The sequence below is a fragment of the Mandrillus leucophaeus genome, unplaced genomic scaffold (assembly GCF_000951045.1).
Source record: "Mandrillus leucophaeus isolate KB7577 unplaced genomic scaffold, Mleu.le_1.0 Scaffold682, whole genome shotgun sequence".
In the NCBI taxonomy this organism is placed as follows: domain Eukaryota; kingdom Metazoa; phylum Chordata; class Mammalia; order Primates; family Cercopithecidae; genus Mandrillus; species Mandrillus leucophaeus.
The window spans coordinates 1314839-1330224 of NW_012107386.1; the positions used below are offsets into that span (position 1 = coordinate 1314839).

The 15386-nt window shown below is 36.0% G+C and overlaps 1 protein-coding gene across 3 annotated transcripts in view; it reads left to right on the forward strand.

The window, feature by feature from the left end:
- The window catches only part of THEMIS (thymocyte selection associated), a 245784-nt gene that overhangs the window by 113605 nt on the left and 116793 nt on the right, over positions 1–15386 (forward strand). For all 3 annotated transcript variants that reach the window (XM_012002311.1, XM_012002307.1, XM_012002310.1), the window contains exon 4: positions 10670–11718. In XM_012002311.1, coding sequence (XP_011857701.1) covers positions 10670–11718 — 1049 coding nt within the window. The remainder of the gene's footprint in view (positions 1–10669; positions 11719–15386) is intronic.

The window sequence follows — 15386 nt, forward strand, 5'->3', positions numbered from 1 at the left end:
TTTTTTGAAAGTTTTGGTGTATCGTTTCTTGTTAAATGTTTTTATCAAATGCTTTGTGATTTCTTGTCATATGTTCATATTTACAGGGGTCAGTTGAAACAAAAATGTACAAGTAAGGCACTGTTTCTATATAAGCTCTATGTTTATGAATTTTAGATATTATCATGCCAGCTTTTTCACTGCAGCGGTCCTCAAATTTAGGTTTTGTGAGTCTTTCCTTTTTGAGTTCAGTTTCACCTGAGAAGAATCTTTGTGGTGTCGTCTGGGGATTATGAGACTTGGAGCTAAGTGGGGACGGAGCTAACAAACTCACCACTCCCACTTACAGATTTATAATTAACTACTTCACTTTCAGTCCCACGCTTCCCTCCTGCTCACCTATGTCTGGTTTCTGAGGTTCTGAGATCCTGTATATACTTTTCACCGCAGACAGAGAGGTGGAAGGGGTGGTCACCTATCTTCCCTAAAGTAGAGTGGAGACCTGGGTTTAACCATTTTTCAGACATCTGAATAATCCCTGTGTTTTTAGGCCCCTGGCTTCACTTTGCTTTCCAGGAGCCTTATGTCTCCAAATTCTGTCTTTGGAGGTCTCATGGGACAACAATGGTTCACTTTTCTTTGGATTTTGCCTCCTCAGGTGCATAGGCATTTCTTTTTCTTTTCTGTCAAGTCATTTATCATTCCTCCCTCTGATTTCTGTCTTCATTTAGATTAAGGATTGCAGATATCTTTTAGATTCATTGAACTTTTTTAAAAAAAACTTCCTTTTTTGACTTTTTACCCCTGTGGTAAATTTGATGGGAGAAAGGATTGAAAAGGTATAATTTTAGCCATAAATCTCACTACCTAATTAAATTAGTTCTAACCCAGAGTTTTGCCTGGATCTATTATAATCTCTCAAAGGGCTGGTTGCTACTCCTGCTAAATGATAACAAGTATAATTTATAAATTTAATATATTTAGTAAAATGCAATTTTCAGTAATTTATAAAAATATCACATTAATTTCTTATGTATGTACTTGTATTTTCTCAGTGCTTGAGATAGAGTACATGTTCCATAAGCATTCAGTAAATCAAGTGAATGAAAGAATGAATTAAGAGACTAACACATTGTTTATGCATGTATATTTATGTTTCACAGTACAAAGCTCCTCTTTAGGTAACAAGGGGGTTTTCTCACTAACCATATCCAGATTTGATTTATTATGATGACATATGTATGGGTTCAATAGCTAAGGAAAATACGAACTTCATGGTACCAAAGTTTATATCATCTATATTTGTATAACAGGTTCAATTTTTGTTAGTGATGCTTTTCATAATGTGTCCATGAAAATACTATGACGTGATATTTAGAACCAGTGGATACTCTAGTCAGCTCCCATTTCATTTTGTTCCTTTAGGGTGCAGTCTTATTGCTAATAGAAATATCATGTAGCAAGCAGAGAAAGGTACCTATTTTGTATTAGGTATATATTTATTTTTACATTACCAACTATTAATGCCTTACTAGGATTTTCCAGAGAAACAGAATATATATGTGTGCTAAATATACCTAATTATACATTAATATATACAGTGTTATTTATTTTAAGGAATTGGTTCATGCGAGTATGGGAGTTGATAAGATCTAAACCTGTAGGACAAGCTGCAGAGGCTCAAAACTCAGGCGTGAGTTAATGCTGCAGTCTTGAGGCAGAATTTCCTTTTCTCTGGGAAATCTCAGTTTTTGCTCTTAAGACCTCCAACTGATTAGTCAGGGCCCACCTGAATCATGGAGGGTAACATCCTTTAAAGTCAACTGAGTGTAGATGACAGCTGCATGTACGAAATACCTTCACAGCCTCACCTAGGTTAGTGTTTGATTAAATAACTAGGTAATATAGCCTAATCAAGTTGATACGTAAAACTAACCATTACAAACATCAATGGAATACATGTTAAAAGTATCTAAAAAAGTGTTTATTTGCTTTTCTTAGATTTTATGGACTAAATTAAAATGTAAAAGGCAAAGTAGCGTTACGAATAAACTCATATAAAATGCAAGTGTATTCATTTTAAATAACTCTCAATTTCTCAGTGAGGTTTATGATAATTTTTTCTAATACAAAAGTTACAGAACCATTCAAAAGGCTCTCTTTGTTTAGAAATATGGACAACAGATGAACCAGAGGAGAACCAGCTAAGAAAATAGAAATTCATAGTATAGCTTCTCTTAAGTTGAAATGAAGTTAAATAAATTTAAAAAATTAATTCACAGAATATCCATAAAGAAAATTGAAATCAAATGAATGAACTGTAAAGCAAATTTTAATTTAAAAGTCTGGAACAAGGCAGAGCTCAGAAATTATTAGTAAACCTAATAATTGCCCTATAATAAAGATTGGAATGCAATGCAAATATGTAACTAAACAGTTCATTGAGTGGATGAGAGATGAAGATGAAGTTCATACTTTTGAGAAAAACAACTGTAGTCTCAGAAAGTAAATGACAAAGATTAGACAGTAAAAATGTCTAACAAATATACAGGTTATTATCATTAAATAATAATATAGGAGGAACTAGAAGTTGGGAGAAACTGTAGCGCTAGGATTTATAAAATTTCTTTGGAGAAAAATGTGTAGAAACAATCATCTTGTCTTCAAGTCTTGAATAAGAGTGTCTCAGCGGATTTCCATCCCTGTACTAATTTAGGTCCAATCGCAAAGGTTTGGTTCTCACTTCATGAGTTGAGACCAAGAGTATTCTAGAATTGAATATTAAATATCCAAGGAAACATATGTTGCCCATCACCAACCAAGTTTAAGGGTAACTCTTTATTTTCTCTTTAAAGGCAATTTTAGTGGCATCCCCAAAATTCAAACTTAGTTAAGAGGGTTGTTACAGTGGGGAATATAGAAAAGCACCACAGTATGATTAGCATTCACCCTGTGAAGGGACTTTTCTGGAAAGAACTTAGTGAAACTACTCAGCAACATACAGAAGTAACCTGTTACCCTTTCAGAAAAAAATGGAATGGAAATTGTTTTTCACAGGAGCTTGCTTTGGATAGCAAGAAAACATACCCAGCAAGGATAATTCATGTTCACTCAGGAAGAAATTCTGGGAAGTCTAAACTAAAGTTTGATAAGTACAACACGTTTTCACTTCGGTTTAGTTTGGAACAGAAAAACTTGTAATATAAACCTCCAGGAATGTTTCTCATTCTCATGCTCTCAGGTGTTGCCTTCTTATCTATCATTTTAGAGTCAAAAAGAACTTCTTTGGAAAATGACATTTTTAAATTTAGCTTGTACTGTTTGGTCTTTTTAGGGGGAGAAAATTCCATTTTCCCAATTGCAAAATAACAAATGCTTCTTTAAAAAAATTCTCTCTCTCTCTCTCACACACACGCACACAGACACACACACACACACGATTAGAGCTATATATACCACAACATAAGCAATGGTAATCTAAAATTTTATAAATCTGTAAAAGATTCTAATTGTTTTTCCTGTCTTATATTTTATAATATTTCTGTGAAAACATGCAACTTTTTGTTTTATAAGAGAGCAACACTCTAAGTGTTGGTGTCTTTATTTTTCTTTAGGAGAGATTTGTAGATATAATATTTGCCATAAAAATTAATGAAATCTATTTCATTTTAAAAACTTGAGGATGTCATTGCCAAATTCTAGGTAACCTTAAGCAAATAATGAGTTTTTATTTTAACTTTTGACTATGGAAAACTTAAAACATATGCAAAAATCAACAGAACAGTATATAATAAAGGTTTCATTTTGTTTTAACAGACATGAGAGAATAATATAAAAATTCAAAGTTCATGCAAAAGTAACGAGGCTGACTGAGTTGCCAGTAAATTGTATGTCTATGGGCTTCATGGCACTTAGTATAGAAAGAAAGGTAGACTCCCTGGTTTCAGTCTCCCCTCCTGTTGATTTATCAGATAATCTGCCAAATTGCTAATTGTAATTTCATCTTTCTTGATCTGAAATATTTTGGATTTCCTCCTGAAGTAGTTATACATTCCTCAGCCTGGCATTCAAAGTGTCAATTCATTTTCATGGGGTTTCTTTCAGTGAGTCTCCTGTCCAGTCCCTGTGCTCTAATTTAAAATCCTGAGATGCTGGATATCTTGTTAATTACTAACAATTCTCAAGTTCCCTTCTTATCATTGATCATGGTGTCCTTGCCATCTGGATTATACCCTCTCCTATTCTATCTTAGCCTGTAATTTCTTTTCATTCTTAAAGTCTCGTGTTGTGGCCATGCCTTTCATAAAATGTCTTTATCCTCATCCTCAAATTAAATGTGCTATTTTTCCCCTTCTTTGCCTGCCTACTGTAGTTTTAATTGAGGCTTTTATATGATTCCACTTTCTCTTTTCTCTTAGCATATAAATTATACTGTAAAAAACATTTCAGTTGTTACCCTAGAGTTTGTAATATATATTTACAACTAATATATGTCACTTTCAAATAACATAAATAACTTCATGAGTACTGCAGTTACCTTATATGAAAGTATTCCTCATTCCTCTTTCCTGTCTCTTAAAACAGTACTGTCATTCATTTCACTTATCTATGAGCTATAATCATCCAAACTATTGCTACAATTATTATTTTTAACAGACTGCTTTCTGTTAGATCAATTAAGAATAAGAAAAATAAAACATTTTATTTTGCCTTCAATTATTTCTTCTCCAGCACTTGTCCTTTCTGTGTGTATGTCTGAATTTCTGACCTTTATCATTTTTCTTTTCTCTGAAGAATTAAAAATTCTTCATCTTACAAGGCAGGTGAACTGGTGACAAATCCCCTGAATTGTTACTCATATTAGTAAGTCTTTATTTCTCCTTTACTTTTGAAGGATGATTTCACTGGATACAGAATTCTAGGTTGGTGGGTTTTTTCCAACTCTTTAAATTTGTCCCTCTATTCTCTTCTTGCTTACATGGTTTTCAGAGAAAAGCTCATTGTAAATCTCTTCCTTTTTCCTCTGTTGGCAAGGTGTTTTTACCCCTCTGGTTCAAGTTTTTGCTTGGTCTTTGATTTGATGAAGTCTGATTATGATACTACTCAATGCGGGTTTTTTGTTTTTTGTTTTTGTTTTGGTATTTATCCTGCTCAGTGTTTTGAAACTGCATTAATTTTGGAAAATTCTAAGTCTGGTTACTGCAAATATTTCTTCTGTTTCATGACCACTGTATCCTCCTTCTGGTATACCCAGGACATACATGTTACATCTTCTGCAGTTGTCTCACATTTCTTGGGTATTATATTATGTTCTGTTTTTTTCTTCGTTTCTCTTTCTTTTTGGTTTGGGAAGTTTTTAATTGACATATATTCAAGCCCATTGATTATTTCCTCAGCAGTGTCCAGTATAATTAGAAACCCACTAAAGACTTTATTTCTGTTTCTGTGTTTTTAATTTCTTTCTTTCTCTTTCTTTCTCTCTCTCTCTCTCTCTCTCTCTCTTCTCCTTTCTTTCATTCGACAGAGTCTCGCTGTGCCACCCAGGCTAGAGTGCAGTGGTATGATCTCACATCACTCCAACCTCTGCCTCCCGGGTTCAGGCGATTCTCCTGCCTCAGCCTTTGTAGCACCTGGAACTACAGGCACATGCCTCCATGCCAGGTTAATTTTTTGTATTTTTATTAAAGACAGGGTTTCACTGTGTTAGTCAGGATGGTCTCGATCTCCTGACTTCGTGATCCACCTGCCACAGCCTCCCAAAGTCCTGGGATTACAGGCGTGAGCCACCGTGCCTGGCCTTGTGTCTTCAATTTCTGTCATTGCCTTTCGGTTTTCCCCTAGAGTTTCCATTTCTCTGCTTACATCACCCGTCTTTCCCTGCATGTTGTCCCCTTTTTCCATTATACTCCTTAGCGTTATTATTAAATTTTAAGTTCCTGGTCTGATAATTCCCAAATATGTGCTATATCTGAATCTGGCTTTGATGCTTGATTTGTCTCTTCAGAGTGTGCTTTTTTGCCTTATAATATATGTTGCAGATTTTTTTTTTTTTTGAAAGCCAGACATGATGTTTCAGTTAAAAGAAACTGATAAATTGTCTTTTAATGTGGTATTTTCTGTTTATCTATCTAGAAGTTAGGCTGTGTTTATAGTTTACTATAATGGTAGGTGTCAGAGACTACATTGTCGTGTAGTGCTCTTGCTTTTGTCTGCCCTATTGACTTTAGTCTCTAGAGACTCCTTCTTAGATACAGTCTTAAATGCCATTCTTTGAGTCGTAGTTTCCTGTTATTATACAGTAGCACTGTTGATGTGGTCCTATGGTATGGAGGGGGGATTTCTATAATTTTATGATTAGGTTTCAGTTATTAGTGAGCCTGTGTCTCTAGGCTGTGACCTTCACAAATGTTTCTCAGCTTTTTTGTACGCTTTGGGAGAGACAGAATGGCTAGTGGAGGCTTGAGTTGGGTATTTCCCTTCCTTTATGTGGAAGTACAGAGGAGGTTGGAGTTGGGTATTGCTTTTTCCCTACATAGAATATTAGAGGTGGTTTGGTTGGGTAATTCCCTTCCCCCATAACAGTTAGGATCTGGTAAAGCACAAGCTGGTTGGGCTGTGCTAAAATAGTTTTCCTTGAGGACAGGCATTTTTAAAGGAGAACAGAATGGTCTGGATATATTTCAGAATGGTTGCTTCTTCTCTCACCCTGCCAGAAGCACAAGGAAATTTTTTTCATCTTCATCCCGAGAACCTGGATGGGCCCCTGAAAGTAAGACTCAGAAAAGTGTGGGAGGTCCTCCTAAACATGCTCCCCCTACCCTGGGAGTTTTATCTCTTAAACGATTCTACTCTTGGTCCCCAGTTACCCTTGTATTCTTCCAGATGCTGGCTCCAGCAGTGGTTTTTGCCCCCAGTGAGCTATGACTGTTTGTATTCGCCTACTTGTCTAGTTTTTGGGGTTGTGGTTTGCCCTGTGACCTCAATTCTCTGGTGAATCTAAGAAGAATTGTTGATTTTCACTGCTTGTGCTATTTTCTTGTACTGAATCTTCTCTTTAGGCATATACATCATGATTTTGCCTAATCTTTTTAATTAAAAACACTTGGATGAAAGTATTTTACTTTGCTCATCTATTTATACCTCAATCTCTCTATTGTATTGAAGACATTAAAAACAAGTATTTACTGCATTGAACAGGCCATTGATTAAGTTAAACTGTAACCTTAAGAGACATGTCTTAAATAAAATATACAATAGCTGCTATGAATAATAGCAGGAATTTTAACATTGAAAACTTTTTTTCTACAGTGAAATTTTATATAGAATTTATTTACTGAATTGCTTCCTTTAGTCCTCACTCATGTACTTTGTTCTGGCAATTATTTTTTATTCATTAATTCATTTATTGAGTATCTACTATGTGCCAGGAGCCATTCTAGACATTCTAGACATTGATGAAGAAAACAATGAAAGACTACTGCCTCTGGGAAGGCATATGTTTCAGTTTAGGGAAACAAACAATAGAAAATGATCATAATATAAATAAGCAAGTGATATGGAATGATAGAAGGTGAAAGGTGATATAAAATAGAGAAACAGAAAAGGGCAAATGGAAGAGAAGCTTGCAATTTTAAATAGAGCATTTAGAGTAGATCTCACTGCCAAGATGATATTTAAGCAGTCTTGAAGAAAAAGAGAAGTTGGCTGTGAACATATCTGGATGAAGAATGTAACAGGCAGAGGAAACAGGCTGTGCAAAGATCTGACTTACAATGAGGAGGTCCGGGAGACAGTGGGGAGTTAGAGTGAGACAAAAGAGTAGCAGATGAGACCCAGGTGGTGCTAGGGGCCAGGTAAAGACTTTGGTTTTTATATTGAGTGAAAGGAGTGACACTGTAGGCTTATAAACAGAAGACAGATATAATTTATTTAGCATCTAAAAATAATATTTGGCTTCCCTATTGAGATTTGACTGCAAGGATACTGGTTAGAAAGCCATTGCAACAAGCCAGGCAAGAGATAATGTGGCTCAGATCAGGATAGTCCTGATGTAAGAGATGTCAGGTGTTAAAAAAGAGAAAAGCTAAGGATGTCCCTGAGATTTATGGACTGCACTGAAACAAAAGAGTTTCCAATAGCTGAGTTTGGGAAGACAGCATGTAGCTGAGGTTTTGGGGGAAGATTAGATTTCAGTTTAAGCATGTTAATTTTGAGACATCTATTAGATGTCCAAGTGGAGATCTGAAGTAGACATACAGCATTCAGGAAGATGTTTTGGCTAGAGCTATACTTTGGGTAGTCATCAGCATAAAGATGATATTTAAAGACATGAGACCATTTAAGATCACAGTAGGCGTGAGTGTAGATAGAGGGAAAAAGAGAACCAAGACACTCTAAAAGGTGTGTGTGAGGGGTGGGTGGTGTATAGGGAGAAGAAACCAGCAAAACTGAGAAGAATCACAAGTGAGATAAGAGGAAAATAAGTGAGAAAAATGTATCAAAGAGGAGGGAGTCTAATCTGCTTTGTCAAATGCTGCTGAGAGCTTAAGTAAAATAAGATAGACTAACATTATTTCAGTGGATTTAGGCACAAAAGTACTGAAGATAGGTCAGTAATTGAATACAAAAAAAATTAAGAGTTTAGATAACATGGCCCATAGACTTTCTCCAGCAGCAATGCCGTCCTCCAATGCATTAAAGCTATTCCTAACCCACAGCACCCACCATGTACAAAGAAAGACTGGGATCTAGCCTGCATTGAAACTGATGTTCTGAGTTCTCAGGAAGTCCTTGATGGCATCTATTCTACTAATCTCTAGCTGTTCCCTAGACTTGAGGAATAGCATGAGCCTATCTAGAGCTAGCTCTAGGATTCTTAAACCTAGCTCATTTTGAGTCAAACCACCGGAATTTTAGTTTCTAAACTTACCTTGAGGTTCAGAGAAGCCAGTAGGTATAATGTCAAAAGTTAGTGTGTGCTAAACTTTATAAAATAACTTATTAATGTAAGAAGTGCTCTTTAAACCCTCCTTTTTTTTCTAAAAATTAAAAATCTTTACAATTTTGCAGACCTTCAGCCTATAGGCAACCACTGATTTTTTGTTTTTTTACAAGAAGATAATACTTTTTCATTGCTGCATCTTCAGAAACTCTATAATTACACAGGGTATATAAATAATATTACATAAATCACACAGGTTTTCTGATGCAGTTAATAATATAAAAAGTAATATATATGTAATGTTTTATAAGAGGATATTCTGTCTTCCAAATCTTCCAAATTGTTCATTTTCAAAAGCATGGAAGGAAGAAAAAAATGACAGAAGGGTGGCTGGAGATATTGAAAATCAATGCCATATCATGAAAATGCTGTAAAATTTATGTTAGTAAGTTATCAAGAAAATATAGACTATTATAATACCCTGTTAGTATTAACACATAACTTTATTTTTTTTTTTTATTTTTATGTTTTGAGACAGGGTCTCACTCTGTCACCCAAGCTGAAATGCAGTGGGTGTGATCATGACTCACTGCAACCTTTGCTTCTCAGAGTCAAGTGATATTCCCACCTCAGTCTCCTGAGTAGCTGGGACATGCCACCAGGTTCAGCTAATTTTTTTCTAATTTTTGTACAGAGACAAGGTCTCACTATATTGCCCAGGCTAGCCTTGAACTCCTGGGCTGAAGCAGTCCTCTCACCTGAGCTTCCCAAAATGCTGGGATTATAGGAATGAGATACAGTTCCTGGCCAATACGTAAGTTTATTCAGGACCATTTATAATGATACTATGTTGAGTAGTGTATGAGGAACAGGTAAATAAATGCAGGACAATATTCTAAGCATCTCTGCAGTCTCAAAGGAAGACTCATGAGACAGTGGGTAGTTGGAAAAAATACAGATATCCATTAACCCCAGTGATGCATGAGGCAATTAATACATTGCTGAGCACCCACCAGCATACCTAGGGCTCCTGAATGGCTCCTCTGATTGTGACCCACTCTGCACCACTCCTTTGCTAGGTAGGTATAATATAACACCAGTGGAGAAAGAAATAATTTTGACATTGGAAAAATACTGCATCTTGGTATTTATTTTCACATATTAATCTCAAGTAGCTTGTATCTCATGATTTTGCAATATTGTTTCATCTCACAGGATAAGATTTGGTATAAAGAATGTATGTTTTGGGTCAAAACTTTCTTCTATGATAATTTGATATATAAAGTCTGGCCCTCAAGAATGTGACTTAAAATGACCTAATAATTTATAAACCTTCGTATAAAATTTATGAACACATTTACATACATATTCACACACATAGCTATATTCATGTATGTTATGAATGATAAAAGTATAAATATAAACACAGGAATATTTAGCATGAGAACCAGGAGAGTGATTGTACGTCAGTAGAAGTGAGGATGTGATTCTGAGGAAGTTCCCTAGAGCTCCAAGGTACTGGCTAATGTCCACTTCTTAAACTGAGTATGGGCTTATGAGTGTTGGTTTTATATTCAATCTCTTTCATCTTAAAATTTGAAAAAAGGAAAATCACACGTAAGAAATGATATATGATGATCATCTGAGTTCTTTATTTTGTAAGATAAGTTTATTTATGTCATCAGGAGAGTATCTTGCAGCAAACATTTTGAAGTACAAAATACCATAGTGATTTTTTTTTCTTTTCAGTTCGAAAGGATATAGTCCGCATCCTCCCCAGTCTAGATGTCGAAGTCAAAGACATCACTGATTCTTATGATGCTAACTGGTTTCTTCAGCTGTTATCAACAGAAGATCTTTTTGAAATGACCAGTAAAGAGTTCCCCATAGTAACTGAAGTCATAGAAGCACCTCAAGGAAATCACCTGCCCCAAAGCATTTTACAGCCTGGGAAAACAATTGTGATCCACAAAAAGTACCAGGCATCAAGAATCTTAGCTTCAGAAATTAGAAGCAATTTTCCTAAAAGACACTTCTTGATCCCCACTAGTTATAAAGGCAAGTTCAAGCGGCGACCGAGGGAGTTCCCAACGGCCTATGACCTAGAGATCGCTAAGAGTGAAAAGGAGCCTCTTCACGTGGTGGCCACCAAAGCCTTTCATTCCCCTCATAACAAGCTGTCATCTGTATCTGTTGGGGACCAGTTTCTGGTGCATCACTCAGAGACAACTGAAGTCCTCTGTGAAGGAATAAAAAAAGTAGTGAATGTTCTGGCCTGTGAAAAAATCCTCAAAAAGTCCTATGAGGCAGCACTGCTCCCTTTGTACATGGAAGGAGGTTTTGTAGAGGTGATTCATGATAAGAAACAGTACCCGATTTCTGAGCTCTGTAAACAGTTCCGCTTGCCCTTCAATGTGAAGGTGTCTGTCAGGGATCTTTCCATTGAAGAGGATGTGTTGGCTGCCACACCAGGACTGCAGTTGGAGGAAGACATCACAGACTCTTACCTACTCATAAGTGACTTTGCCAACCCCACGGAGTGCTGGGAAATTCCTGTGGGTCGCTTGAATATGACTGTTCAGTTAGTTAGTAATTTCTCTAGGGATGCAGGACCATTTCTAGTCAGGACTCTGGTAGAAGAGATCACTGAAGAGCAGTATTACATGATGCGGAGATATGAAAGCTCAGCCTCACACCCCCCACCTCGCCCTCCCAAACACCCTTCAGTAGAGGAAACAAAGTTAACCCTGCTAACCTTAGCAGAAGAAAGGAAGGTGGACCTGCCCAAGTCTCCCAAGGTAAGGCTATGGTTTTGCAATCTTTCCTCTGGAGTGTGTTCCTTGAGGCAGTTTGTTTCAAGTCTTTCCTGAGTGTGTTTTGCTTACTTTTCTTTCTTTCATGTCATATTTGCAATGAGCTTTTCTGATGTGCAGTAGATGAATGAACATCAACAGTGCGTAAGCTGTTGCAGCATTTTATATTCTGATGTGGCATGAAGTTTAATACTGAAGTGGAAATAACAGAGATGACATTTGGAAATGATGACCCAAATTGCCTTTTCAATGGGTTTGGGTAATTAAGAATATTTCATAAACTGCCTTAGAAGCAAACCCCTTTTATTTTAGAAGTTCTGTTAATTTTTTTCTAAGTAAAATTTAATACCTCATCCAGGATATTAACATAGAGTAAACTCCCTTCTTATGGGGATGGGGGATTACTGGTAGCATGCATCTATAACACATGTCTTCATTTTGTTTTATGTGCAGAAAGATGTAAAAATATCTTGGCAGAACAGTGAGTGAGATTGTGAGCATCTGCCCACATTCTGCTTATCTTAGAATCGTAATCTTTAACAGTTCTATTGAAAAACAAAATCAATAAAATTGCAGACACTATGAAATCATTACAGAATCAACAACTCCATAACCACTCTAAAGATTTTGGAGGGTGATTCAGCTTCATTTCCACTTGAAGTCTTTGCCTCTTGAAAACTGCCTTCTGGCTGCCTGCAAAGCTCTTGCCCTTACACCATGATGTGTAGGTCGTTTATCCAGCCGTGGTTCTTTGGTGTGTGGAAGGAGTGCATTCTGGTCTGGCAGATGTTGTACTTGCAGCTTAGGGAAACAAAACAATTAGTAAAACAAAGAGATGCTGTGTTCACTCTCTATGCTTAGAAATAATAGCAGCCTTAGGCTTCAAGTATATGGATATGGAAATACTTTTATTTCTACATCTCAGAGATTGCATTCTGATGATAGCTGGGGAAATCCAGTAAGGATCTCCAAAAGCATCTTTAGAAAAAGATAAAACCAGCAGAAATTTTCTTCCCAGAAAAACAATTTTGAAAGAGTCACTTGATATATAATACAATGGTTTCCAAATAATGTTGATTAATGTGTTGTTATTATTTTGAAAGGTATCTTTGGCTTCTCCTATTTAACATATTTTTATTACTGAACTGAATAATGAGAAATGAAATGAGAAATGAAATGTCGTCTTTGTTTCTTAGTGGCAGGCAGAATAATTCCCCCCTCACTCAAATATTTATATACCTAAATTCCCAGAACCTATGAATATGTTACTTTGCGTGGCAAAAGAGACTTTGCATATGTGCTTAAAATTAAGGACATCGAGATGAGGAGATTATTCTGGATTATCCAGGTGGGTCCAATTTAATCATGAGAGTCCTTACAACAACCTTTCCAAGTCAGATCAGGGTTAGAGGGACATGTAACTACATAAGAATGGTCAGAGATCCAACATTACTGAATTTGAAGATGGAGGAAGGGAATCATGAACTAAGGAACACAAATGGCCTCTAGAAGCCTCCAGAGTCTCCAGGAAGGAGTGCAGTTGACAACACTGGTTTTAGGTAGTGGGACCCACATCAGCTACTAACCTATAGGACTGTAAAATAATAAATTTGTATTATTTAAGCCACTAAGTTGATGATAATTTATTATAGTAACAATAGAAAGATAATACAAGACATCAAGTTGAGAAAAAGGAATACTTAAAAACCATAGACAGTAAAATGTATATGCAAGTCACTACTTGTTTTGCTGGAAAAGTGTTTTTGTTTTTTTGTTGTTGTTGAGGTTTTTTTTTTCTTTAAATGAATTTATTAGCTCATGTACCCATGGACAACCTAAGGGTATAGCTAAGCTTCAGGAATAGTTGGAACCGGAATCTTGAAAACGGCCTAAGTTGTTTTTACTTTTCGTTACAAATTGGCTTTCTTTTTCCAGGCTAACTGTTTCAGGTTTTTTTTCCCAGCCTACTGCTAAGAGTTCCTGCATCTCACATCTCATTGTTTCATCTCTAGAGAAGAAGATAATCTCTTTGGCTCAAAATTTAAAACCGAAAGGGCCTTGGTTGGATTAATGCCATCTCCTGACTCAACCAATTTATTACTTACTCCAACTAGAGGCATGATTGGAGGGTATCTGTTTGTGCTATTACAACATAATACCACAGACTCCGTAATTCATAAAGAACAGCCATTTATTGTTTTAGAGTTCTGGAGGCTGGAAAGTCCAAGATCAAAATGCCAGTAGGCTCTGTCTCTGGTTCCAAGATGGCTTCTTATTGTTCCATTGACGGGAGAGAAGGAATGTTGTGTTGTCACATACCAAAAGTGGGGGAACCCTTTCCACAAGCCCTTTTCTTAGCAGCATTAATCCATTAATGAGGGCTCTGCCCACATAATAAAAACACATCTCATTAGGACACACCTTCCAACAATGTTGTGTTGGTGATTAAATTTTCAGCATGTGAATTTTGGAGGAAATAAAACAATTTAAACCATAGCAGTTGGGAGGAGAATGAGGTGTGGTTGCCTCTAGTATCTAGCAATATAGAATTGCAGGATGTGAAGACATGGAGATACAAATAATAGATGTCCACTACCATCAGAAAGAAAGGATTAAGAAAAAATACCAAATCACAAAAAAAGCACTCATAGGAAAAATAAAAGGTTAAAATTTTAAAAAATTGTTATTTACCAGACATTAGATGAAAATGATCTAAGTGTTTTATTAAGAGAGAAACTCACAGAACAACATTACGCCTAGACTACTAAACTGAAGTGAATGCAATCTTTGACTAAACCCGTACATGTAGGATTCCAGATACTTAGTAATTCCTAACTATTTTTTACTGGTCAGACCCCACATGGATTCTTGGTGTTCCAATTCTGAGTCTCACTCTAGAGACTATTAACTGGAGTTTGTAAAGAGCCATTAAAGATGTTAAGATGTTCTGGAGCCATTTTCATTGAGGAATAGTTGAAGACATTGAGTGATAATCTGAAATTGGAAGACTTGATACTAGATGATATTAGTTATTTTATACATTTAAATAGTTGCTTTGTGGCAGAGTGCAGACTTATATTCCATTACAACATCTTCAACACTGGGTGAAAGTTAAAGGAAGGACAAATTTGGTGGAATATGTTGGAACACATTTCTTCTCCCAAAAATGTTTATAGCAGAAGATAGAAAATCATGTCAGTGATGTTGTCAGGGAATCCCTGCTCTGGTTGAGAATTTATCAGACAGTTGAGAAGAGTCTACAATTCTTTGTTTATGAATAGTTCCTTTAATTCTAATGTGATAGATAAAACATTATATTTTCTCTGAAATCACTTTAAAATGTCAGAGGATGCTATAATCTACCTGTATTTAGACCTACTGACCTCCTTATTTTCAGCAACTATTTTTCACCATGAAGGCAGGAATCTGTTTAGTACATTGTTTATAGAATGTAAACAGAAGCTCTCTTAGTTTCTCCATAATCTACTCCAAAAATAGTAATATTAGTACTCTTTCTTATTCTCACAAAGTCATCCTTTCATATATTCCTTTTATGTTTCTTCTGATATTTACATTAAGCCTGTTCTATCATGTGTGTTTTTGAGGAACATTTTTTATACTTCATAGGTAGAAAGCAGCCATTGAAAACCAGC